This window comes from Maniola hyperantus, chromosome 15 (genome assembly GCF_902806685.2).
Source record: "Maniola hyperantus chromosome 15, iAphHyp1.2, whole genome shotgun sequence".
NCBI classification, from domain to species: Eukaryota; Metazoa; Arthropoda; class Insecta; order Lepidoptera; family Nymphalidae; genus Maniola; species Maniola hyperantus.
Genome location: NC_048550.1, coordinates 3,628,287 through 3,656,248, shown reverse-complemented (window position 1 = coordinate 3,656,248; position 27,962 = coordinate 3,628,287). Strand labels below are relative to the sequence as shown.

Genomic DNA, 27,962 nt, shown 5'->3' with positions numbered 1-27,962 from the left:
AAAATAAAAATAACGCGAAATTGATAGTCGCCCAATTTTCGGATAAAATGTATATTTTACAAAACTGAATTTATTAATCATTATTATTATACCAAACGTCAAAACAAATAACAGCAAAAAAGAACAATGCTAATCTGCTCTCTCGTAAAAAAAAGAATAATATTTTTATAAACTTTTTTTAGAAACGAAGTAGAAGCTTTAAGAAGACGGATAGACAAAGTCACCACTCAACAACAAAATTGCCAAACAATAGTTCTGTCCCGTTAATTTATCCATTTTCAAATTCATTCACAGATAAATATCAAACATTTCGTATCACTATATCATTAATCAAAAGATTATTGGTTTCCACTATGAAAGGATAATTAATAGATATTACATCTCGCAGATGACATAAAAGCGTATGATTACACAGCTTCATTGTTTAAATTTTTTTTGGTTTTTTTTTGGTACTAACTAGTATTACAAATGCGAAAGACTTTATGTATGTCCTTTTCAACGAATTTTATTGAAATTTGGTACACTACTTAATTATAAATTCCAGAGACGATCATAGGTTCTTAGAAAATCAAAAATTTGTCACGGAAGTTAAAAAAAAACAAATCCATGTGGCCGAAGTCATGCATTATCTAGTGTATTATAAATATACCTACTTACTAGATGATGCCCGCGACTTCACCTGCATAGATTTTCGTGAAGAAATTCTTTAATTTTCTGGGACCAAAAGTAGACTGATGTCCTTTCCCGGTTTGCAAGCTATATCTGTACTAAATTCAGTCAAAATTGGTTAAGTAAAAGAATGGCCGTGAAAGCTAGCAGACAGACGGACATACTTTCACTTTATAAACTTAGTATAAGAGTAGATCTAGCCATCCACTTCAGGAACCTAGCAGGCTGCACATCGCCTCAATTATATTCCGTTTCATGTCAATACAGGGGCTTACAGCCGCACTCAGAGTCTCTTAATCGTTACTTAAGGCATTAATTAGTATGGATAAGGCATGCCTTAAGTAACGATTAAGCGACTCTGGGTGCGGCTGTTAGCAAATTTTTGTCGCTAACACTTCCCTAAAGCCGGCTCTACACTCGCACGTGAAGTCGCGCTGTTATTTTCACGCCGTGAATGTATGCCGCGATCCACGCGTGAACTGTGTCCCTCCACACTCACAAATCTTCACAGTCTTGTTCGTGACTATGGATATAGTGTAGATGCGTTCACGTTCGCGCGCTGCAAGCCCTTTGTCGCGGACCAAAAAAACCGACACTGATCGGGCAAAGGCGCGAAGCACGAACGCGAAGGCTTGAGCAACATCTACACTGGTGATTCGCGGGCTTTCGCGGCCGTGAGCGCCGCGAGTGTAGAGCCCACTTTAAGCGTGTTCTACTTCTAACGCAAACATGTAAACGACAATATAATATTATGATAATAGAGGAGAGGAGCGCGCGTGCGCAGCCCACGCACACATTAGCAAGTATAATGCACACGCCGGATTTACACGGGCAAACTTGATATCGATCCACTAGCTTACGCCTTCCCATTATCACTATTATGGTAATCCATGTGTGATTTATGGTTGCTCTAACAGAGCTAAAAAATTCCAATGACATTTATGAGGTTGAATAAAATCATATTTGATATTTGGAATGAAAAACATAGACATAGGCTTGATTTTTTTTACGTAGCGATCTATAGAGGGCTATCGTAAGAGTCTTTGAAGGATAAGATTCAAAATAAAGAGATCCTCAGGAAAACTAGGTCACTGACATAGCCCTAACCACCAGCAAGTTTAAGTGGTAGTGGGCATGCCATTCTTGATGTAGGAACGATATCCGAACCAGAACCAGAAAAGAACCAGAAAGTTCTAGAGTGGACTGTGGAGAATACTATGGGGCGCCCTCCCTATTTAATATTTGGGATAACTTACGTGGGATAGCAATCCCACACGATCGGAGAGACCATAGGTACAACTTTACGTGCAATACAAGCAAAGGTAAAGTTATCTTATTTAATATATTAAAACAATGTTTCCATGTTAATGCCTTGTAGCCGTAGTTAGTTTAAATACCATGAGCCTAGTCTAATGAACTCTGGGCTAGGACGGGACCGCGCCGCATTTCCATACGACCTTAGAGACTTATTAATACCGACTGTCGGAAATAATGTAGCTGAAAACATTTACATAATAAAACGGTATTGTAGTACAGATAACGAGCTGGTTGAAATTATTGTAAATGAATTCAATGCGGAGATATTTTGTACTTAGCACTACTAGTTGTGCCAACTGGTACATATTCTTTGAATTCTTGTGCCAGATTTTACTAGAAACATTTCGATTCAAATTAATTAAATCGCTAAAGGTAATAAATATTGGAGAAAACATTTTATATTGCATGTGTATACATATATCTAAATATATAAAAGGAAAAGGTGACTGACTGACTGATCTATCAACGCACAGCTCAAACTACTGGACGGATTGGGCTGAAACTTGGCATGCAGATAGCTATTATGACGTAGGCATCCAGTAAGAAAGATTTCTGAAAATTCAACCCCGAACTCAGCGTCCAGTTTTGCAGGATACAGTAAAAAGCCGGTCCTGCAAAACTGGACTGCCGTGTCAAAGGAGAGGGGGTCAATTTTCATATGTGAAAAGTCTTTATTAGTTCGTTTTTTGGCTTAGATTACGAATACGCCTGTATTCGTAGAAGAGGACAATCTCTACCATAATTGATTATCTCACTAATTATTATTGATCTACGAAAAAAATCAATCATCTCAAATAACGGCTGTCAATTATTCGCTAGGTACTGAATTAATTCACAACCTTACTCTTTAGCGTAACGAGTGTCCAATATGTAAATATCAAGTCGTGACAATATTGGTCCATTTTCCGTTACCGCCTGTCAGCCTACGGTCTGCGTCAGTGCTTCAAATGCTTCTGTCACGAAATCACTTTATATTTATGTAATATAGTTACAAATGGACGAGAAATCTAGCTAACATGACGTTCTTTAAATTATGCATATGATTACGCTTGCAATAACAAAATAAGAGATATTTAATGTCATACAAATTAGGAGAACTACAAATTAGCAGACTGTCTTTGTATTAGTCTTTTCGCAACTCAACCGCTGAACCGATATCTTTTAAATATATAAAAGGAAAAGGTGACTGACTGATCTATCTACGCACAGTTCGTTATTATGACGTAGGCTAAGATCGCAAAGAAAGGATTTTTGAAAATTCAACTCCGAAGCGGGTGAAATAGTGGTTCGAAATTTGTTTAGAAAATTTAAGAAGGCTACAGCCAAAAAAATTAATTTTGACATACCTTGAGGAATAGTTTAAATGCCAAATGACCCGCCAAAGGCTTATAATACTACTGTAATAGTACTAGGTAGAGAGTTAAGAAAAAAAAAACCAGTAAAAAAAGTCCCGTACCAATCGGTATTATTAACTTTATGTATTAAAAAAGCACATTTAATTTACCGGTTAGATAAGAAAAATGAAGAATGACACTTTTTGTAGAGTAAAATATACCTACAACATCCAATTAAAACGAGCAAGGAACTCCAAATTCAATAAATCTTTTAACTGTAATACGACTGCAATATAATCTTGAAACAAGTTAGTGCTTATAAATGTCACTTGGCGCCATAATAATTAAAACATTAATGGCACATACCCGTACTATAAAGTAACGCTTCCTGCATGTTACGTAAAAATATTTATTAGCAGATAATAATAATTAAATGATATTATCGTTATTTAATAGTTAATCTAAAGGTAGACTTTGCGGTACGACACGATACGTGTCACGCGATTGTTTGTAAAATGTCGCACGTCACGGGCGCTACTTAAAAATGTTTTCCATAGATTTCTATACAAATCCCGACAATATACCCTATCTTGTAAGGCAACTCACAACTACATGCTTTTTACAGCGTCTTCACCGTTAGATCTTAATATCTAGAAACTACGATCCAGATTTCCGTGGTTGGTTGACGATTCAAAAGTACTTGTAAAAGTTTAATTGAATTTTTTTTTTCTAACGTCACCCGGACGTGGACTCACGCGGTAGCGGTACGCTATGGTCTCAGCAGAGTACGGAGTACAATCTAATTAAGGGCAACCAATCCATCCTTCCCATTTCCCAAAGTCATCCTAAATTGTGGTCTTCACAGGAGGCGCCTTAGAAAATCGTTGCCACCCAATCACTTTATTAATTTGTTCAAGCTAACCTTCTATATAACACTCTAGGCATGTTTCACAATTTTTTAAAGCTTAGGTAATCTGGATAAATACTTACCCATAATACCTATAATACCCATTCAATGTAGGTGTTGTAATTTGTTTGCCCTAACAACTTTGACCGGTTATAACTATCAGACTATCGCGAACAATGACAAGTTTACATTTCTGCGAAGACGTAAATTAAATTACTCGCTTAAGCCGTTACATGGCATTAATATTAAACAGATTTGCGAGCCCCATAAATCAAGGGTGGGATGACATGGCGGGATTTGTTCTGGAGTCAGTCTGACAGCCGAGCATGCACAATGCAAATAGGATTAGGATGGAGCCACTTTTGTATAGCTATTATTATTGCACAATGATTTTGCTATTTGCACGGATTATGGGGTAAACTAGATTGCGTAGATGCCTACAGATACGTATGTTCGTAGCAAAGTTTAACTTACAAGAGATATGAGAATAATTCTTGCTCTACTGACAAAATCAAAATTAAAACTTTACAGGACAATTGCAGAATGCAGACATCGGTAACATTTCGCGCTGTAGGTACTTAAAGAATGACGTAAGATCCAAAGACGCCAAAGAAAATGTTAATAATTGCTAGAGTGCGGGTTAGATGCGGGCGGGTTAGATTGGTTTGCGAGTAAAGTATTTCTGTTATCATACTTTTCATCTGCATTCGCTGTATCTAGCTAAAATGTATTCAATGTGCGCATGTCCCGTGCAGTTTACAGACGCTCTATCAAACCTACATCAAACGGTAACAGACGAAAAGTGACTCTTTATTACCTACAAGTAAATTAAACATACCGTGGACTTTATCAAGTTAATTGCATCGCAGAAAAGCCTTTAAGCCTCCTACTGTACAAGTTAAAATGTAAAAGGACGATAAGCGCATCATGTAGTTGCGTTTAGCGTGCCTTTTCATCCGCATTCGCTTTATCTAGCTGAAATGTGTTCAACGTGCGCACGTCCGTGCAGTCACAAACGTTCAATCAAACGGTAGCAGGCGAAGAGTGCACGGGGCCGGGTGCGCGGTTGCACGGGAGCACGTTAGTTAAGTGCCCCGTTTATCAGCATTCAGCGCGGTGGGTGGCGTGAGTGGCAACTGGCAGGTGCATTTCCATACTTCCGCGCTCACAGCACGACTTTGCATTGACTGTTTTTTGAGTTTGTAGAGACAACTTCTTATGCCTCCCTAACACTCAACATCTCAGAATAAGATAAGTACCCAGAATATAATCAGGATATTTCTTTTGCCGTACCCGATAAGTAATTTTCCGTAAACGCCCAGCTGTAATAAGTTTGCTCATAATATATTTTAGATTTTTAACTTCATAGTGAGTTGGAACGGTTTTTCAGAAAACACGTCCGATTTACACTTGACAATTGAAAGTGGTACCTGAATAACACCATGCGGGCCAAACGACCGGCGTCTCGGCGTCCAGGTCGCGTCGCGTCAGAGAAGCCAGCATCAGACCCTCGCATGGGCACTCACATCGCCTTTCCCTACAAACCAAGTACTATGTCAAAGAACAGAATCAAAGACCCTACAAAGTAGAACGACTACGTAAAATAAAAATGAAAAGCAACAAGTTGCTCATGAGGAAAATTAGTTGAAAGCATTATTATTCAAATTACCTTTTTTCTCGAATTCACATCTACTATAGCGTGCCTAGTTTTCAAGGAACCAAAAAAAAACTCTTTTTTCTCGGTTCTTTGTAATTTTTAGGTCCTTTTAGATTTATTAATCTCATTGTTCTAGCTGAATAAATGGTTAATTTTTTATTTAAGTACAACCTATATATTATTTTCACTAGCCTGGGTTAGAACACATATACTCAGTTTACTTTGAGAGCATACACTAAACATCGAAGTCGAACTAAACGCTTATCGAATCTAAATGTCAGTTAGTTATAACACAAGCTGCAAGAAGGGATAGTAAACGAAAATAACACAACAAACAAAAATTCTCAAAGTCTACTTACACTGAATTCGGTCCAAGTTCAATTAAATTCCAACGCGCACAATCACTGAACCGCGACAAGACAATAAAATTAAATAAATCAAAAAGAAAATCAAAAAGCTTAAAAACCTTCACAAAAAACTATGTCTCGAATAGTCAAATACAAAAAGCAACGCAGCTTTTCTTATCGTGGGGAGACGCCCCATGCAACGTCTTTGTAATACGTATGAGACCATAGATTCAAAAATATAGCGTAATATTATATTAGAAATATCATCAAAGGGTTGATGTATTGCGGATGTTTCTGTTTTTGGGCTCAGAAAAAAGGATTCTCAATTCGCTGCGTATGCTTTACATCATAGTGATGAAAGTACTTGTTACTGTATGGTTAGTATGAGATTTTACATTTCAACAATTTTGATGGAATTCGAATGTCGAAATACGATAACACCACAGTAAAATGGACCTAAAAGCTCTTGATAAAGTAAAAAATACAGTACCGCAAATTCAATACCACAGAATTCGCAAGATTTCGTTAGAGTGCTGGCAGTAGAAGTGTTGATGATGAATTTGAACTTTAAAACAAGGCCCATTTTACTTTAACACCAAATCAGCGCTCAAATCTTATCAACGTCGCTTTGGTAAGGAGTAAAATCACACTATAACTCTACTGTACAATTTTTGTTGTGTTGAATTTTAATTACATTTTCCTTGAGTTTTCCATAACTTTATGTATCGGGAATAAAAATTATGTCTACTCCTTCTCGACTCGCTTGATGATCAAATGAGAAAAACTATAGATTCGAATGTTTTTTTCAGCATCTCAAAATACGAGAAATATCTCGATTTCTCGCCGAGACGACAGGTTGTGGGTGCGGATAATCGGAGCTGCGGTCGAGGCGTAAAAATCGATGTACAACGGTTGAGATCAGACGCGGAGTTTTCTGAGGTTATTACTCTTTTGTGTTATAATTAGAAACCTACCTACTACTGAAAAACTTGTAAGGTGATTGTGGTTTTGTACAATTTTAACATTCAATTTTTTCCTCATACACAAAGCAGTGGTAGCCTAGTGCTTAAGACGTCTGCCTCATTTTCGGAGACTCCGTGGGTTCAATCCCTGGCACGCACCTCTGTCTTTTCGGAGTTATGCTTAAAGCCTGACCAGAAAAATAAAATAACTCGTCATATTGCGCAGAACCCATAGAACTAATTTACACAAGACCATATTACTTCTTAGTGACCATAGACCATTACTAGAGGCGCCCCCAGAGAAAGTTTTTTATTTTTTTTGGTCAGGCTCAGGTCAGGTCATGGTTTATACCTAATTGCTTCATCGGTGAAGAAAAACATCGTTAAAACACCCGAAAAATTAAATACCTCGCCCTGTTGCGGAGAACCCATAGAACTAATTTATGCAAGACCATATACTTAGTGACCATAGACCATAATATACTAGTGGCGCCCCCAGAGCAAGTTTTTAGATTTCTGGTCAGGCTATAATTGGTTTATCGGTGAAGCTGCATGACTGATAGTTCTCTATAACGTTCCGAAAGGTGTGTGAAGTCTGACAAGTGCGTGTGCTGAGTGTAATGGCAGTGCCAACATGCAGTTGGCGTCATGGTGGACCACGACCTAAGCCCCTTCACATTCAGCAAGATTACTCATGATCGGCCCGTAAGAGGACTGATGACGGGTTGAGATACTCGTAATTATAATGATATTAAACAATTTTAAGAAAGTTAAGGTTAGGAAAGTTAAGAAACATAATCTTCTTTTTACTCGATTGATAAGAATAGTCATACTTGATTGAAAAAAAAAACAATATAGTCATTCTAAACTATGTAAGTAGAACCATAAACGAAGAGTTTCCGCGTGGTACAAAATATTATTGCTTCTAAAATCAATTAGCTAGTCACAAAAGTCTAAAGTTAAATTAATATAAGTAATATTATTATAACACATAACAATATCGAATAATCGAAATGAAATGTGTGGACAAGCTTTCAATCAATACGAATTAAAAATAATATAAAAATAGGCCTAGAGTTAATGTTTTCCATCATTACAAATTAGGAACAATTCATTTCCGCATTCCGTAAAGCTGTTCATTCAGCTACTGAGTGACCGTTGAACGATTTGCTCTCAGTTAAATTATTATCATCTTAACCCATCGCTGGTCCACTACTGAGCACAAGACTCTTCGCCGGTCAAGTCTTTGTCCAAGTACTGATTGGAAGACTGTACACACCCTTGAGAACATTATGGAGAACTCTCAGGCATGCAGATTTTCTTATGATGGTTTTATTTAAAAACGCACATAAAAAAGATAAGCTTTTGACGTTCCTAGGATTGAACGCCGGATCTCCCGAATAGGAAGCGTCTTAACCACTAGGCTATCGCAGTTTCCCTTAATTAAATACTGAGATGAGAGCAAATGGTTAATTTGTCTGTATAATTTCGACGTTCTACGACTCATTTCTAAACGTTTTTGGCGATCCCATTTTTTCATAAACCAACGATCTCTGGTGCCATAAATGTAACGTCATATCAATGAAAATAAAAGTTTAATGGCTCCAACTTATGATTTCTGAGCGGTGTATTTTTTCATTTTTTCATAAAAAATCTGAATATAATACCTAGTTTAATGTTCCAGTCGCTGTATATTCCTAAAAAAAACATTTCGGGCTGTAAGTAAAACCATCGCCATGAATCCTTCGAAATAAATTCTACCTATATCTCTAAGTTCTCATCCCACTGACCTTCTATCATAGTTTTTATTAAAAAACAATATGGAACAAACACTTTGAATTTTTTAGCAGCTCTTAGCCTAGATCGTTGTTATTTGGCCGCTAGACCACGCGCGGTCTACGCCCGCGGGCGAAGCGCGTACGCCAGGTGTTGCGGTCGTGCGCCCGACATCCGCTCAACTTGGCTGCACTCATTATAGTTAAGGAGCTAATGGCAATCATCTATGTAATCCATACAAAATTCAAAATGGGTGGGAGGCTTCGGCTTTAAGTAGTTACCACCCTACCGACAAAACCGTGCCGCCAAGCGATTTAGCGTTTCGGTACGATGCCGTGTAGAAACCAAAGGGACATGGGTTTAATAAAAAAACTGCCATACCCCTTCCAGGTTAGCCCGCTTCCATCTTAGAGTGCATCATCACTTACCACCAGGTGAGATTGCAGTCAAGGGCTAACTTGTATCTGAATACATAATCATAAAATAAAATTCAAATGATTTATTCAAAATAAAGTCAGTTGTTGGATTTGTAAGATATAGTGGTGATAACTATTACGCAAACTTAAAACTAAAGCTACGAGGGTTCCAAATGCGCCCAGGTCTGAGAAGAGCCCATTATCATCATAACTGTCAAAATAACTGTAGATATATTATCATAACTGTCATTTCACTAATATTATCATTAACTAAATGATACTCGCGATGTTGTCCGCGTGGATAAAGGTTTTTTTAATCCCGTGGTAACTATTTGCTTTTTCGCAATAAAAAGTAGCCTATGTGTTAAGTCAGGCTATAAGCTCTCTCCATACCAAATCCATTCAGTAGTTTTTGCGTAAAGGGTAACAAACTTACACACACAAACAAATACAAACTTTCACTACTACTAGTGTGAACTATGATGTGATGTGTTACAAACTGTCTGTGTGTCTGTTACTGTCTGTCTGCTAGCTTCTATATTATAATACGGGAATCGGGTTATGTAGAACTCCTACATAACTAACCCACATAAATCACCACCAACTCTCCGACCATCAATTGCGGGCAATTCAACGTTTTTCTGAACGTCCATTAGTGAACAGCGAACACGCGAGGCGTTGTGCTGAACACTCGAACAGTGTGTTTTAATTTGACCGACAGTTATGTTGTCACGAGAGTCACGACCACCAAATTGCCTTTTTAGTTTCTACGATTATAATACGTACGTTCTCTGATGAGGCCACTCAGTTAAATTACCAGAACTTAACTGGAGACCATTTCTTTGAAAAATAAATTGGATATAAACTGATAATTTTAACACAATACCATTGAGAGGTCGGTGGGGTCACCTTCTGTTAGAAAATGACATAACAGCAAATCAACGACTAATACCTACAAGATTTCTCGTACCTCCTTAACTTTTTCTTGTTGATACGTCAAACACCATCATGATCATCGCTAACCGATAGACGTCCAGTGCTGGACATATTAATGTGTCTCTTGTAGAGACTTCCACACGCCCACGGTTTTGAGCCGCCGTTCGATGTCGTCTGTCCACCTAGGTAGGGGATCAGCAAAAGTTGTTCTTTCTGGTCTGAGGTCGTGAGGATACCTTAGGAGGCACCTTAGGATCACAACAGGAACCTGTACACTCCTGCCCATTGCTACTTCAGCTTGGCATCTTGTTATCCTTCTAAGAGCTAGCGCGCACCACGGTGCTGTGAGTTACGTTGCGTTTTAAAATCTGTATATTTGAATTTGAATTTATCAACATCCGATGCGGAATTAATTCCGCAGTGCGCGCGCTACCATATAACTCTATAGTTCATAGATTTTGCGGGAAAAAAACGTACGGAAATTGACCGTGGTGCGCGCTAGCTCTTATACAGATAACAACAATATCGAATAATCTAAGCATCGTCAAATATTAAAAACCGTAAGTGTCAAACGTGATTCTTCCATTTCTATCCCACAAACTAACCATCCCGTATAAATCGTCAACAAAAACATTCCAGGTTAGCCCGCTCCCACCTTAGACTGCATCGTCACTTACCATCAGGTGAGATTGCAGTCAAGGGCTAACTTGTATCTCAATAAAAAAAATAAAAAAAAAATCTGCCATCAAACACTAAACATCATAAGTGTCGAACAAATCATCAACTATGACACATTTCTATCCCACAAACTAACCGCCCAGTATGAAATCATCAACAAGAAAAAGAAAGATGGCAACAATACATATCTCTGTTTTTCTAAGACCTTTACAACTTTGCAATCAAAGATGATATTGATAAGTGTTGAACATAACATCAACTATGACCCATTTCTATCCCACAAACCAACCGCCCAGTATGAAATCATGAACAAGAAAAAAAGCAAGATCTCGCTATAGTCTGTTGGTCTGTACCGCGATGTGTAGAAAGCGGTGCCAATTACGCGCTACCAAGTACCGGCGGACCACCACGGCACCGCCAGTCGCCGCAGATCGCCGCGCGCGGATGGAAATCGTGCTCCACAACTAATTAGATGACTTCAACTCTACCAAGCGATTAGATACTATTGGGTTTAGGCTTAAACTATGCTATCAATAAACTGCTGGTACGTTAAAATCATGGATCAGCGGAATCAGCATATTACTTAGTTAAACTATTAGAAAACCAAAAACCAATACACAGCCCAAGTAATACAAAACTGCATTAAAATATTTCGTACATCGGCTCGAACTGCAATAGCTAAATTTTATGCTTTCGCCTGTGCAGTACCACGAAGACACCACTGAAATTTTGCGAGCGTTAGTAACAGGTACAGGACAGGTTGCCAGATGAAAATCGAGCTCCACAACTAATACACTATTAGATGACTTCAACTCGTATGTAAAATTTTCTTCTTAAGCATTAGGTAATAAGAATTTGGTAAAATAATCAACATACAGCTCAAACAGCTAGGTTCGAAAAGCTACGATTTTGCATTTAGGTACGTAGGTCCTCTCTAAAACGTAGGGGCTTAGAACAAAGTCACAGACAATTTTCAGAAATTATGCTAGCTTTTCACGGCCCAAACCGATTTTGATGAAATTTGGTACAGAGGCAGCTTACATCCCGGGGAAGGACATAGGCTACTTTTTATCCCTTTTTAAAATCAAAGAGTACCCACGGGATCAAAAACCACGCGGACGAAGTCGCGGGCATCCTCTAGTTCTTAATAAACAACAATTTTCTAATCTAATTTTAATGAATAAATTGTAATTCAACCTGCTATTTATATACCTTCAAAACAAGTTATCGAGAAAATGTCAACAATTTGTTGAGATAATTAATAGCCACTTAAGAGGTCTGATTTCAAAGAAAAAAGCCCGTAATGAGATTCCTTAGAAAATACTAATGAAAATAAATAAAACTTTCTCGATCGATTTATATAGACATTTAGAATGCCGTCTGTAACGTACAACGAGTAACAAACCGAAGAGATGACATCATGATCAAATACAAGCAGAATTAAAAAATCTAACATAGTGCTAAAAGTGCAAATCGGTGCAGAGGAAAATTACAGTAGTCTAGGAGCCTAGTGCTAAAAAATTGTTGGTTTTAATCCTGGTCTTAAGTTGAGTTGGGTTTTGAGTATTCTATTTCCACAATGTTTATACGTGACAAAACATATCTGTAGTGTATTATCTGGTAACACAGTGATAAAACACTAAACCAGAAATAATAGATTTAACACGATAACCTGCCCTAGACCATAGCGATGGGCCACAGGGCCTTAGGCTACGCTATGAGGAAAGGTTTATGTATGTAGTATGCCTAGTCAACCTTTCATTTGTTTGATAGTGCCCAACTGTGAGACATAAATAAGCTATTTTTTTACACAGTTAAATATAATCCGTAAGATGGAATGGTAAAGATGGAAATATAAACAATGCAAATAAAACACCGCAACTGTTATTCACGCACAATCCATACTAATATTATAAATGCGAAAGTGTGTGTGTCTGTCTGTCTGTATGTCTGTCTGTCTGCTAGCTTTTCACGGCTCAACCGTTCAACCGATTTCGACGAAATTTGGTACAGAGGTAGCTTGCAACCCGGGGAAGGACATAGGCTACTTTTTATCCCGGAAAATTTAAGATTTCCTACGGAATTTAAAAAAACCTAAATCCACGCGTACGAAGTCGCGGGCATCAGCTAGTATCACATATTTTGACCAAATGGTCCTGCACTTTGTCGGAGATGAACGAAGCGTATATTATCGCCTCCCTATATTACATGGGATCGTCTTCCTATTTCGTATACGTACAGTACTAGACTAGTACTATCACGTTTCTGTAGGCTTGATCTGTGCTAAATTAAGTATTCAATTTGCGAGTGTCAAGTAGTTCGCGGTGAACTTTTACTTATAAGGTTGTTGTACCAATCAAAACAACTTCAGTGCAGTCCAGATTGAAGCTCTAGAAAGTTAGTTTCTAGATCCATTGTAGGTAACGAAGTTAAAGATAATTTAAGATAGCTTTTAGATTCTATGCCATCGCATCAAAACCCGCTGTTAGGATAGTTAAACACGTTGGACGAATGTTTAGTAATATAATAATAATATAATGCATTCCGAACCAGTGGTAGATGCATCCGACTATTCGTAAGTACTTGTAAAAGTTTATTCGAATAAAAAAGGTTTTTATTTTATTTATTTTTTATTTATAAAGAGGTAAAGTTTGTTTAAGTAGGAACCAGGTTGTAATCTCTGGAACCACTGAACCGATTTTGAAAATTCTTTCACCAGTACAAAGCTTCATTATTCCAGAAAGACATAGGTTACATTTTATTTTCAAAATAATATTTACCCGTACGAAACCGGGGCAGGTCGCTAGTAAATAAATAAAATCATCACGATCAACCCATCGCCGGCTCACTACCGAGCACGTGTCTCCTGTCAGAATGAGAAGAGCTTAGGCGGTTAGAATATTATAGTTCACCACGAGTACGAAGTAGGTACCTATGTCCAGCAGTGGATGTCTATCGGTTGATGATGATGACGAGTACGAAGAGACTTAAACCTCAGAGAACATTATGGAAAATTCTCAGACATGCGACAGGTCGAGATGACAATCAGGGAGGGAACGCCCCGCACACACACACAGCCCCCGCGCTATAACCAGGTGCGGGCGAGCGCGGGTCACGTGCGGGAGGTCCTCCACCTCATACCCCGCTTGCCATCTCGACCTGTCGCGGACTATAACAGCGCCACAGATGACCGCGTCCTTCCATCCTATAATGGACTAGGGTCAAAGTGACTTAATCAATGTAATCGCTGTAATAACTATAAGCACCACCCTCGATGCACCAAATGCAATTCGATATTATCTTTATTAATTCGATATAGACATAAGATCATCGATAACGGTTGTGGACGTCACCGTTGTTTAGCAAATATACAGTGGGGCAACAAATACGTAGAGCACCAGCGACATTAAGTTTATCAATTCTCTCTCCACTTCAAATGATCCTAAAAGTTGTGCTAGTTAATACGGTTTAAAGCGTCTACCTTTAGGATTTCAGTCCGCTCCTCAATCGTCGAGGATTTTAAGCGCGTTTTAAATAGAAGTGGCGAGTGGCGGATAAACACAAACCAAAAATTCCGCAAATATACTGTAGGGCGATTGTCTAAAACCTGCATCAATCATTATTACAATCTCAATTGTTCTGATTGGCTGAATTTGTGCGATTCTTGTTGCAACAATGCATTGTAGCCAATAGTGAGCGAGCATTAACCAATCAGAGATGATTGCGATCGTGACATTGTAGCTGTCAAACAACCGCGGTAGGGCCACTGATTAACGAAAATTGACATGCAGGAGTGACTTGAGCCTATCCGCGTAATAGCGTAAGTATCTATTTTGAAATATTCTAGAATATTTCAAAATAGATACTCAAAAGCTAAAGCTAAAAAAAGCTAGTAGAGAATATTTCAAAATATAATTCACGCAGACGAAGTTTAGGTCTTTAAAAATCCCGTGAGAACTCGTTGATTTTCCGGGATAAATAGCCTATGTCCTTCCCCGCGATGCCAGCTATCTCTGTACTGAATTTCGTCAAAATCACTTGAACGGATGGACGGTGAAAGACTAGCAGACAGACACACTTTCGCATTTATAATATTAGTATGGAGTATGAATATGGATATAGCGGTGAAATGATAGTGGCAGTCGTCTACAATCTTAGACATTTTCCTACTGTATGATAGCTAAACTGTGACGTAACGGTCAGACTCCGGCTTGAAATTTATGAATGGTGCAGAGACCGCGGTAGGTGCCCCTAACATTTTAAATGATTAGTGAAGCGAAACAATAGGGTATCGACTATCGATAGTCGATAGAAGTTTATGCTATTATATATCACGGAAATAGCCGCTATTGGAGATAAAGCCATGTCCCTACAGTTACTTCGGACCGTACAGATATTTTCACGGAGCTGTATTGAGTTATAAAACAAAATTGCTTTTGAGTCTAAAATATACCTCTTGAAAGAGTAGATTTATCGTTAGTCAACTTTAATATTCTAAAACAAGAAATTCACTTACTTTTCGAGAGCTAATAAAAATACAGATTGCTCCACATGTTGAGCAATATAAAAACCGGCCAAGTGCGAGTCAGGCTCGCGCAACGAGGGTTCCGTACTCAATCGTATTTTTTCGACATTTTGCACGATAATTCAAAAACTAGCCTTATCTAATTACTATATACTATATTATTAAGGCTAGCTTTAAGTTTTATTGTATTAAAAAAAAAAAAAAAAAAAAAAAAAAAAAACTATTATGCTTAAAAATAAATAAAATCTGTTTTAGAATGTACAGGTAAAGCCCTTTCATATGCCCTTTCCCGTTGACCTAGAATCATGAAATTTGGCAGTTAGGTAGGTCTTATAGCAGACATTTGGGAAAAAATCTGAAAACCATGAATTTGTGGTTACATCACACAAAAAAAATTAAATTGTGGTCATGAACTAATAATTAGTATTTTCAATTTTCGAAGTAAGACTACCTATCATAATATGAAAGGTCTTCACCTGTACATTCTAAAACAGATTTTTATTTTATTTTTATGCATCATAGTTTTTGAATAAGCTATCGTGCAAAATGTCGAAAAAAATACGACTGTAGTACGGAATCCTCGTTGCGCGAGCCTGACTTGCACTTGACCGGTTTTTAATTTAACTAGCTTATGCTCGCGACTTCGTCCGCGTGGACTACACAATTTTCAAACCCCTGTTTCACCCCCTTAGGGTTGAATTTGCAAAAATCCTCTCTTAGCGGATGCCTACGTCATAATAACTATCTGCATGCCAAATTTCAGCCCGATCTGTCCAGTAGTTTGCGCTGTGCGTTGATAGATCAGTCAGTCAGTTACCTTTTCCTTTTATATATTATTTAGATGAAATCTAATTCAAATGCGACAAAAGCTACTATGTAAACGAATACAAATGATTAAGTCTACAAGTGATTATCGACACGGGAGGTTCGTTAGTCGTTAGTAAAGTGATATCGATGATTTATGCAAATGCCTCCCAATAAATTATTAATATTCACATTCATATTTGTTTGCGTGAATTGATGCCGTCGAATATACGACGCTGTAACGTCAGTAATTATGGTTATAAAGCGCTTTGACCGGTGTCAGAGGTGAGCGTTTATTTTAAGTGCCCATTACATCAACTAATTTGTATTCTTTGGCTACTTCTTGCGTAGGGATTCAACTTTACCTACAAATAAACTACGCTTATGAGTTCGTTCCCGAGAAATGATACGATATACAATTAAAATAATACTACACAACAGGTCGACTTTGAACTTGTGGACAAGGCCAACTGTCAGTGTCCACGTCTCAGCGCCATACGTGATCACAGGTAGGACACACTCAAGACTTTCGTCTTTAGGCTTTGGGGTTTCGACGAATTCAAGACTTGACGCAAAACTGTTCTTTAATTTCACGTCACCCAAAATTTGATATAGGTATCGTCAATTCAGGATCAAACCGAAAATTCCCTCACTCTAGTTCACTCTGTCCAAGTTATGAATATGATCGACGAAATACAACAAAAGCGAACAACTAACAAAAGTCGTCTGTATACGGAAACATTAGTACACACATGCGATATACGAGATCGCGTCGCTTACAAGCATTGACTTATATATTACTTCGTAAGGACAGGTACATTGAACAAGCAAAATTGCACTGATTCATTGGTCCTAAAACGTTTATTTAGCACCAATGCAACCTCAGTGACGTCTGGATTTCAAACGGGTCGTTCATTAGTATCTAAGAGGTGGCGCTGATTTATTTGGTTAAAAAACCGTCAAAAATTTTGTTGGCTTGGTCATATCTTGTCATTTATATTATATAGATGCTTACAAGCAATTCATTAGAGTCGTTCATTGCATGTTCAGTATTAATGATAGGGTCGAAGGTAAGCGGTATATCAAAGAGGTGGTCCCTGGTCCGTTAATGATATGATTTATTAGCTTCAATATGACGGGAACGGGAGGCCAATGATTCATTCTCGTCTATTTACTTTGCGGCGACCTCACGAGTTGTAATACTGTCGATTTTATGTCTTCAAATGTATAAAATGTTCCGTTCCCTTGCTCTAGAAACTCTTGATGCCTGTTATCATGATTAGAATGGTATCTATTATAGTGATTTGTTGACTTGTCATCATCATCATCATCATCATTATCAAGCAATAGACGTCCACTGCTGGACATAGGTCTCTTGTAGGGGCTCCCTGCGACTCGTCTGATGTCGTCCGTCCACCTAATGAGGGGTCTTCCAACTTGACTGTTGACTTGTATAATTATTAAAATACTATCTGCCCGCTTCCTTGTTGACAAACGCCTAAACGAAAATAATTTAGGAAAATGAAATGAAATGAAAAAGAAAATGGAAAATATAGTCGGTACAAAAAAGTTCTCTCGCGCCATTTTAACTCTACCTGTAAACTGTCATATCAAAAGTACGGTTTTAGTATTTCTATTGCCGCTATAAGAGCAATTAATATTAAAGAATTAGTTTGGCCATCCAAAGAGGTAATGCTGCCAGCATCTTGGGTACAATGCCTCGCTGCGGTGTCTCGATGAGGTTTTAGATTTAATTTAATTTATTTTAGTTTTAATTTAATGTTGTTTTTTTAGATTTAAGTTTATTTAATAGATTAATTGTAAAAAAATGGGTACTCAAAAAAGTGTTATTTCTTGTACGATGAACTCACACTTGCCTGATATTCTTTACAAATAACGAAAGTTCGACACCACGATTCAAGTAATTAATAATGATATCAAAATATAAGCTATCATTAATATTGTGAATGTCATCATCGCTCACGTTTAATCGCCTAGGAATGATTGAGAGGCGCGAAATGTGTAATGGCCTTTATAATACCTTTATTAGAGTTTCGTACCTCAAAAGTAAAAACGGAACCCTATAAGGGTTCCGTTCGCTATCGTATCGGCGCGGGCGGAGTGATTACGTAAAACGTTGCAGTAGCGACAGCAGTAGCAATCCGACAGTTCATTTGCCGTCTCTCTTCTTCTTCTTCTCATTTTGCTTTATGGTTATTGCTGTCTCTCTCTAGCCGGACGTTTGACAGCAATGATCGCGCGATTTACACATGTCGCAAGATACGTAATCACCCCATCGATCACTTCGTTATCTGTCTGTCTGTCAAGAAACCTAGAGGGATATAGAGGTATTGAGGAGAGAGATATAGAGGGTACTTCCCGTTGACCTAGAATCAGAAATTTCTAGGTAGATCTTATAGCACACGTAAGGGGAAAAATCTAAAAATCGTGAATTTGTGGTTGCATCACGAAAAAAAAATAAAATGTGTTCATGAATAAATAATTAGTATTTTCAACTTTCAACCAAGTAGGATATCATATGAAACGGCTTTACTTGTACATACTTAAGGAAACCTGCATGTCTGAGACTTCTTCATAATGTTCTCAAAGATGTGTGATGTCCGCACTATGCCAGCAGTGGCGTGCACAGGGTTTGAAGCCAGGGTAGGCACTAGTTAAGTAGGAGCCTGTTCACTGTTCATAATGAAAAATATGCATATTGAGCTATTACAACTGGGGTAAGCAGTGTATTTATGCCTCTATGACCTGCACGCCACTATATGCCAGCGTGGTGTTTATGGCCTAAACTCTTCTCATTCCGAGAGGAGACTCACACTCCGTAATGAGCCGGCGCGCGGCGATGGGTTGATAATGATGATGACCGTGATATACTAACAATATTTCTCTCATATTATACCTAACTAATAGCTAGTTAGCGTGTGGAAGTTCCTACAAGAGACCTATGTCCAGCAGTGGACGTCTATCGGTTGATGATGATGATACCTAGCTAATGTTTAATTAAGGGAGCGCAAGCATCTTCATCATGAATGTAATCAGGAATCACGTGTTTATTTCATTTGTACGATCCGATGTAATGTAAGATTGTATCCGAGATCATTAATTATTGGCAATGATTGGAAATTGAGTCGTTGCAGTAAACATTGCAATTTATGGCTTTAGTCAAGTCCCCTCCTTGCATAGCAATAATGAGTTGCGTTGAGCATTACAATGCCAACTTTCTACTAGACCACATAGCTGATAGGTATTGGGTACCTATAGTACGCGACAGGTCGAAATGGCTATCGGGGTGGGGACGCCCCGCACAACTCACACAGCCCCCGCGCTAGCCCGGTGCGGTAATTGTGCGGGACGTTCCCCCGCCTTACGTATTTTATCGACATATTGCACGATAAATCAAAAACTACTTACTAAATCTCGTTCAAACCAATTTTTGGTGGAAGTTTGCACGCCTAATGTAGGTAGGTACATCATATATTTTTTATAGTTTTATCATTCTCTTACTTTAGAAGTTACAGGGGGGGACACACATTTTACCACTTTGGAAGTGTCTCTCGCGCAAACTATTCAGTTTAAAAAAAATGATATTTGAAACCTCAATATCATTTTAAATTTGAAGACCTATCCATAGATCACACGTATGGGTTTGATTTTTAAAAAAATTGAGTTTCAGTTCTAAGTATGGGGAACCTCCAAAATTTATTGTTTTTTTTTTGTAAAAATCTTCACAGAACTCATTTGCTTACCAAGTTTCAACAGTATAGCTCTTATAGTTTCGGAAAAAGTGGCTGTGACATACGGACGGACGGACGGACAGACAGACAGACAGACAGACTGACAGACAAACAGATAGACAGACAGACAGACATGGCGAATCTATAAGGGTGCCGTTTTTTGCCATTTGGCTACGGAACTCTAAAAGACGAAGGTCTGGCCCTCAACGGGCCCTTAGTCCATATAACCATATCTTACATAATATTATTTTTAAAGATTTTAGATACAAATCAATATTTTAAAATGAATGTGTTTAAGCCTCCGGACTTTGGTAATTCCATGTGATAACCATCGAATACACCTACGAGTAGGCATGTTATTCTAATCATTTGGATCTCAGCTACCTACTTGATTTATGTTACTTAATGTGTTATTGTTTTGCACTCGAGAGATCACAGAGGTTAGATGGTTATCGGTGGCTGGAAAAACTGGTAGCTCACCGAAAATAGATAAATTGATAAGCGTGATAAGCATCATGGTGTGGGAGGTAACTTTATTTGAAACAATATACTTAGCAGTTTTTGGATTGAGAAGATTTGTTATTATTATTAGAGAAGGATTCCTAGCGCATTCCCCAGCGGTGTCCACACAAACGCAGTTTGGTAGGTACCCATTTGAATATTAACCAGTCAAACACAATGTTATTTTGTAGATACATTCTAGAAACAAATAGGTATAGGCGTGTCTGTTGTTTTCCAGCTTTTAGTAAAAATGTGTAGTTTCAAAGTTGCACCGGCTCAGAGTTTCCACAGAATTTTTAAAACCTTAAATCCACGCGGACGAAGTCGCGGGCATCGTCTAGTTTACTATAAACTATCGTTTCAAATGAAATAATTATAATTATGTTTCTCTAAGTGAATTGTAACCATAATTTATACTTTTAACCTATAGTTAGCTACAGTAAAATTATGTACTTATATAGCTAGTGGTTTAGTTTAGCTCATCTTCGCCGGAACAATGGTGTATGTGGAGCGAGGATGCGCTGAGGTCGGGCCAAGGTTCGACGCCGGGTGATGCCTTTTGTTCTCTAACTAGGTTATGACAGGTCTACATCTCGTGCAATTAGCTATGAACTATTCAATTGCTAGTAATGTAGCATGATTGTAGTACTGGCCGCACGATAGCTCTAGAATCCTTGAAAATGTATACAGTTAATGGTTTTCATGATATCTCTATCCATACAAATAAATAAAAGTGCCTGTTTGTAATGTCATATTAACAATTTTTTACTAAATGACTATGAAATATACGGTAGGTATATACGATTTTTTTTTTTTAATTTATTATTAACATACAAGAGAAAATTACACATAATAGGTAGCACGCATTGTAAAAACCACAGAGGTTTGACCCTCAATGCGTACGTCTGCGCATTACATCATGCCTACTTATATCATTAAAAAAAAGATTATAAATAAATAATATTACTATATTATAATATACTAACTAAATATTTAAAAAAAAACAAAGAACAGACAATACATATACACACATATATGCATACACACATGCACATACACACACATATTTTATTTTTTATTTTTTATTTTTTATAGGTGACATTATTATTTATGTGTTAAACGCGCGACAATTATATCGTCACGACAGGAGCCGAGGGGATATCCCCGGATTATATACGGTACTTATATAATACCTATGTACGGTAGATATTTTATAACAAAGAAAACAATTTTTAAACATTTTGTCTTGTTTTTTTTTAAATGTATAGTCTAGCCACACGAGTAGATATCCCTCTACTCGTGTGGTCTAGCCACCTAGTGGCAAGTGACGATGCAGCCTAAGATAGCGCGTGCTTGCCAAGAAGATGCCTATTCACTCTTGACTTGAAGGTACCCATATTATAAGATCCATTGTACAAAGTCCAAGCTAACCTATGCTCTTAGCTTCACACCTGCAGTGTTAGGGATGTACTTACATAACAAAGCTCAAAGCATAGATCACACTAAGTGCACCGATGCCCATTGTCGAGGCACGTATTAAATAATTTTAGCCGCCGACGTATGCCTAATATGCTGTGTTAACAACCAATGCACACACATACACGTAACCAAACACATTAACGTCATTAGCACCTCACTCGTAACTCGTAACACATGTAACCAGGGCTTTCACCTCTTTGTTAAGAAGTATCTTATGTTTTTACTAGCTTATGCTCGCGGCTTCGTCCGAGTGGATTCCACAAAGCTCAAACCCCTATTTCATCCCCTTAGGGGTTGAATTTTCAAAAATCCTTTCTTAGCGGATGCCTACGTCACAATAGCTATTTGCATGCCAAATTTCAGCCCGATCCTTCCAGTAGTTTGAGCTGTGCGTTGAAAGATCAGTCAGTCAGTCAATCTTTTTTTTATATTTAGAAGATGTATCACACTTAATTATTGATTAATTTTACACGTTTTTTGCTGTTGTACAATCCATACTTACATTATAATTGCAAAAGTGTGTATCTATCTGCTGATTAGCTTTGTTCAAACGGTCCATCTGTTTACGACAGACAGTTAGATTTGACAAAATTTGATCCAAAGATAGCTTTCATCTCGGAGACAGACATAAGTTTTTACTCTAGAAAAATCAAAGAGCTCCCACGGGATTTGACATAAAATTTAAATCCATACAGAAGATGTAAAAAAATTTATTAGTGTCTTTTTTCTAGGTACCTAGTCCTTTTTAACCGACTTCAAAAAAAGGAGGAGGTTCTCAATTCGTCGGAATTTTTTTTTTTTTTTTTTTTTTTTTTAGTTTTATGTATGTTCCCCGATTACTCAAAAACGCCTGGACCGATTTTGAAAATTCTTTTTTTGTTTGAAAGGGTATACTTCAAAGTTGGTCCCATTTCAATTTGGTGAAGATCTGATGAACATCTTCGAAGATAGATACTGGAACTCCTCAATGGATAAGAGTAAATTGCTCGCGATCAGTGTAATAGCTTAGTAAACAGTAGATTTTTAACCAGTCATAGCATAATTTCATGGGGCCACTAAAAATTGTGAAATAAAATTTTTTTACAAAAAAAATAAAAACCGACTTCGTTACATAAACACTAAAAATTTAAAAATAATTTAATTTATTACCGAATATATTATGTATACAAGAGTTAATATAGTTCCATAATAATATTTTTTGGGGTCGGTGCCAATGAGGTGCCATTGTGCACGTCTAGACGATTCGCGCAGCTAAAGCTAATTGGCACCGGCACCAAAAAGTATTATTATGGAACTATATTAACTCTTGTATACATAATATATTCGGTAATAAATTAAATTATTTTTCAATTTTTAGTGTTTATGTAACGAAGTCGGTTTTTATTTTTTAACAGAACACTTGAGCACATCTTTGAGAAATACTTACTTATTAATTAAAGTAATGAAAAAATGAGTTTTTAACGTAGTAAGTATTTTGAATTGGAATATTTGAGTAAACGGATATCACCCGATATAAGAAAAAATCTTTAGGCACGTTTACTAAAGTTTACAAAGTCATCAGAGGCAGAGAGTTTACAAATATAAATAAGGTAAGAAAATTGGTTGTGACAACCCTATGTCGTAGCCGACCCTTGAGCTCAGAGGTCAGGTGTAAAGGTGGCTTTAGGACGATTGATTTATGTCTTTGTTGGATTTATTGTACTCGTAAGTACAGCAATTTTATATGACTCATTATTTTTATTCTTCACAACGAACGTGCATTGCATAAAGTTCATCATTATCATCACCATAAGCTAGCCCTTGACTACAATCTGACCTGGTAGTAAGTGACCTACACGGCGTCGTACCGGAACGCTAAATCGCTTGGCGGCACGGCTTTACAGGTAGAGTGATAACTAGCCGCGGCCGAAGCCTCCCACCAGACTAGAACAGAAATTTAGAAATTATAAAATTCCAAACCCCTGCCGGGAATCGAACCCGAGACCTCCCAGTAATAAGACCACAGCGCTTACCACTGCACCAGGGACGTCATCACCTGTAGCCTAATATTTGACAGATGTCGATTCAGGATCAAACCGAGAATTTCAGCACTCTAGTTCACTTTGAGCATAAATATCAGCATGTGGGTATCCACTTTTGAACATAGGCCTTTCCTAATGAGTGACCTAACGTTCCTAATGACCGCTTTATGCCATCCTTTTTAATTATGTATCATCAGTTATACTCTATAGTGCAATGGATGCTTCATGAAGTCTCCACTCATCCAATATTTGGTTCATACGGCCATCATTTCTCCAACAAGCATGATCTCGCCAAAGCCACTTTGATTTCAATGCAATAGAATTTTAATTTTGTAAATAATTACAAAGCCTAAAACGGCTGTACCCAGATGCATTGAAAATGCAACTTGGTTTTGCTGTACCTATTTCCTTTTTATTCTATTTTTTAATTTAGTAACTTTTCATTCTATATACAGTCATGTCTCACACCCGGCTATACTCACATGTTTAGTCGACGTAAGCCCGACTAGTTTCGAACCTTTTTTTTATTTACTAGGTAGGTAGGTACATCATAATATTCTATTTTCGTAGCTAGAAAGGATAATAATATTATTTCGCAACAAATTACCTCACAGACTAAGTATAGGTACAGTCAAAAAAAAAGCTTCTATTTCCAACATAAACGTATGAAAAGAAATAACAAAAAAATCCAAGTCCCAGTATCCATTATTATCTTTCTTCAAGAAATCTTGGATGGACGAAAACTCGTAATGTTTTGCATGATAAAGGCGGCCGATTTAGAATGGGCCGGTAAAATGCCGCTAAGAATATTATGTAACATACTAAGTGTTTTGGACGTATTTTTAAAAATTATATATGTAGTAAAAAATTAATAATATTAATAATCAATATGCTTTATTGTTTTCATTATTGCTAGGTATGTACAATATTTTATCTAATATATCTAAACTAAAAACTAACAATAAATAATAGGTCGCAATGCTCAGCGCTGGTTTTCAGTTTGCGTCATAATTTATATTGATACAATTCAACAAATTTTCTTGTATACAATACTGTGCAGTATTATTTTCGTTAATAGTTAAACTTATTTTTTTTAATTTTTTATTATTAACATACAAAAAAAAATTAGGTAGCACGCATTGCAAAAAAACCACAGAGGTTTGACCCTCAATGCGTACGTCTGCGCATGAAATCATGCCTACTTATCATAAGAATAATTATAAATGTACAATATTACTAGCTTAATTTATGAAATTAACAAATGCTTTTATTAATGTTTTTTTTTGCATTTAAACCAATGTATTATTATCACTATTTTAGAATTAGCTGCAGTTTGACCCATTACCCTTATGATGTCGTCATTATTCAAGTCAATAGGTTAAAATTAAAGAAGTTCAATTTTCTCAATATACCTAATGATGTTTTAACACAGATAAGGTGAATGTAGCATTTTAGCTGCCCTCGAATGTCGCACGTCAAGTAGTGTTTACTCGCCGCTTTGTTCGTATGCTAATGAGCGGTGGGCGGTCACCGCGGCGACCTGCCGGGAGCGAAGGTCGCTTGTAGGACGGCCGCGAGCGGTTCTGTCGCGAACCCAGCGATACAGCATCTACACACGTACCGACTGCCAACTACAACTAACATTCCAACCTAGTTAGTGATATTGTTCGTATGCTAATGAGCGGTGGGCGGTCACCGCGGCGACCTGCCGGGAGCGAAGGTCGCTTGTAGGACGGCCGCGAGCGGTTCTGTCGCGAACCCAGCGATACAGCATCTACACACGTACCGACTGCCAACTACAACTAACATTCCAACCTAGTTAGTGATATTGTTCGTATGCTAATGAGCGGTGGGCGGTCACCGCGGCGACCTGCCGGGAGCGAAGGTCGCTTGTAGGACGGCCGCGAGCGGTTCTGTCGCGAACCCAGCGATACAGCATCTACACACGTACCGACTGCCAACTACAACTAACATTCCAACCTAGTTAGTGATATTGTTCGTATGCTAATGAGCGGTGGGCGGTCACCGCGGCGACCTGCCGGGAGCGAAGGTCGCTTGTAGGACGGCCGCGAGCGGTTCTGTCGCGAACCCAGCGATACAGCATCTACACACGTACCGACTGCCAACTACAACTAACATTCCAACCTAGTTAGTGATATTGTTCGTATGCTAATGAGCGGTGGGCGGTCACCGCGGCGACCTGCCGGGAGCGAAGGTCGCTTGTAGGACGGCCGCGAGCGGTTCTGTCGCGAACCCAGCGATACAGCATCTACACACGTACCGACTGCCAACTACAACTAACATTCCAACCTAGTTAGTGATATTGTTCGTATGCTAATGAGCGGTGGGCGGTCACCGCGGCGACCTGCCGGGAGCGAAGGTCGCTTGTAGGACGGCCGCGAGCGGTTCTGTCGCGAACCCAGCGATACAGCATCTACACACGTACCGACTGCCAACTACAACTAACATTCCAACCTAGTTAGTGATATTGTTCGTATGCTAATGAGCGGTGGGCGGTCACCGCGGCGACCTGCCGGGAGCGAAGGTCGCTTGTAGGACGGCCGCGAGCGGTTCGGTCGCGAACCCAGCGATACAGAATCTACACACGTACCGACTGCCAACTACAACTAACATTCCAACCTAGTTAGTGATATTGTTCGTATGCTAATGAGCGGTGGGCGGTCACCGCGGCGACCTGCCGGGAGCGAAGGTCGCTTGTAGGACGGCCGCGAGCGGTTCTGTCGCGAACCCAGCGATACAGCATCTACACACGTACCGACTGCCAACTACAACTAACATTCCAACCTAGTTAGTGATATTGTTCGTATGCTAATGAGCGGTGGGCGGTCACCGCGGCGACCTGCCGGGAGCGAAGGTCGCTTGTAGGACGGCCGCGAGCGGTTCTGTCGCGAACCCAGCGATACAGCATCTACACACGTACCGACTGCCAACTACAACTAACATTCCAACCTAGTTAGTGATATTGTTCGTATGCTAATGAGCGGTGGGCGGTCACCGCGGCGACCTGCCGGGAGTGAAGGTCGCTTGTAGGACGGCCGCGAGCGGTTCTGTCGCGAACCCAGCGATACAGCATCTACACACGTACGTCTTCCAACTACAACTTACGTTCATAGTTCATACACATTACACATATTGTGCTGAAAATTAGTTACTTAGTACAAAGTGCATGTAGCACATAATTTTATGCAAAAAGATTATTTTAAAATCTTATTTTTTTTATTCATTATAGGCAAACGCTTGACCACAATCGCACCTGATGGAAAGTGAAGATGTGGCCTAAGATGGGACGCGTTTAACTAGAAGATGTTGTAATTGGTAGGAAACATATATCGTGGAAGAGTATTCCAAACCTTAACCATTTGAATCAACTAAATCTCTTTGGTTCTAAGGTTGGGGGTTCGATCCCAGGCGCGCACCCTTTTCCACACACCCACACATAACTTTTCCGAGTTATGTGCGTTTTAAGTAATTAAATATCACTTGCTTTAACGGTGAAAGAAAACATCGTGAGGAAACCTGCATGCCTGAGAGTTCTCCATAATGTTCTCAAAGGTGTGTGAAGTCTACCAATCCGCACATGGCCAGCGTGGTAGACTATGGCCAAACCCTTCTCACTCTGAGAGGAGACCCGTGCTCTGTGGTGAGCCGGCGATGGGTTGATCATGATGAAATCTCTCTGAATGGAATCGACTAAAGGATATGAATTTCAATTAGGTAGTTTTAAAGTATCTAAAATGCCGATTCCAATAATTACCAATTGCCGTTTTCTATACATTTCGCTCAAAGATTATGGTATATAAATTAGCTGGCATCTAAGAACCTAAGAGCATAAAACTATCAATTCACAGTTGAAGGCAGCG

At 38.5% G+C, this 27,962-nt stretch overlaps 1 protein-coding gene across 4 annotated transcripts in view; it reads right to left on the bottom strand.

The window, feature by feature from the left end:
* The window catches only part of LOC117989006 (uncharacterized), a 313,773-nt gene that overhangs the window by 180,690 nt on the left and 105,121 nt on the right, over positions 1–27,962 (bottom strand). The window contains exon 2 of one of the 4 annotated variants that reach the window (XM_069503576.1): positions 5,658–5,764. The exons of the other annotated variants lie outside the window; for them this stretch is intronic. Coding sequence (XP_069359677.1) covers positions 5,658–5,730 — 73 coding nt within the window. The 5' untranslated portion in view covers positions 5,731–5,764. The remainder of the gene's footprint in view (positions 1–5,657; positions 5,765–27,962) is intronic. 4 annotated transcript variants of the gene reach the window in all.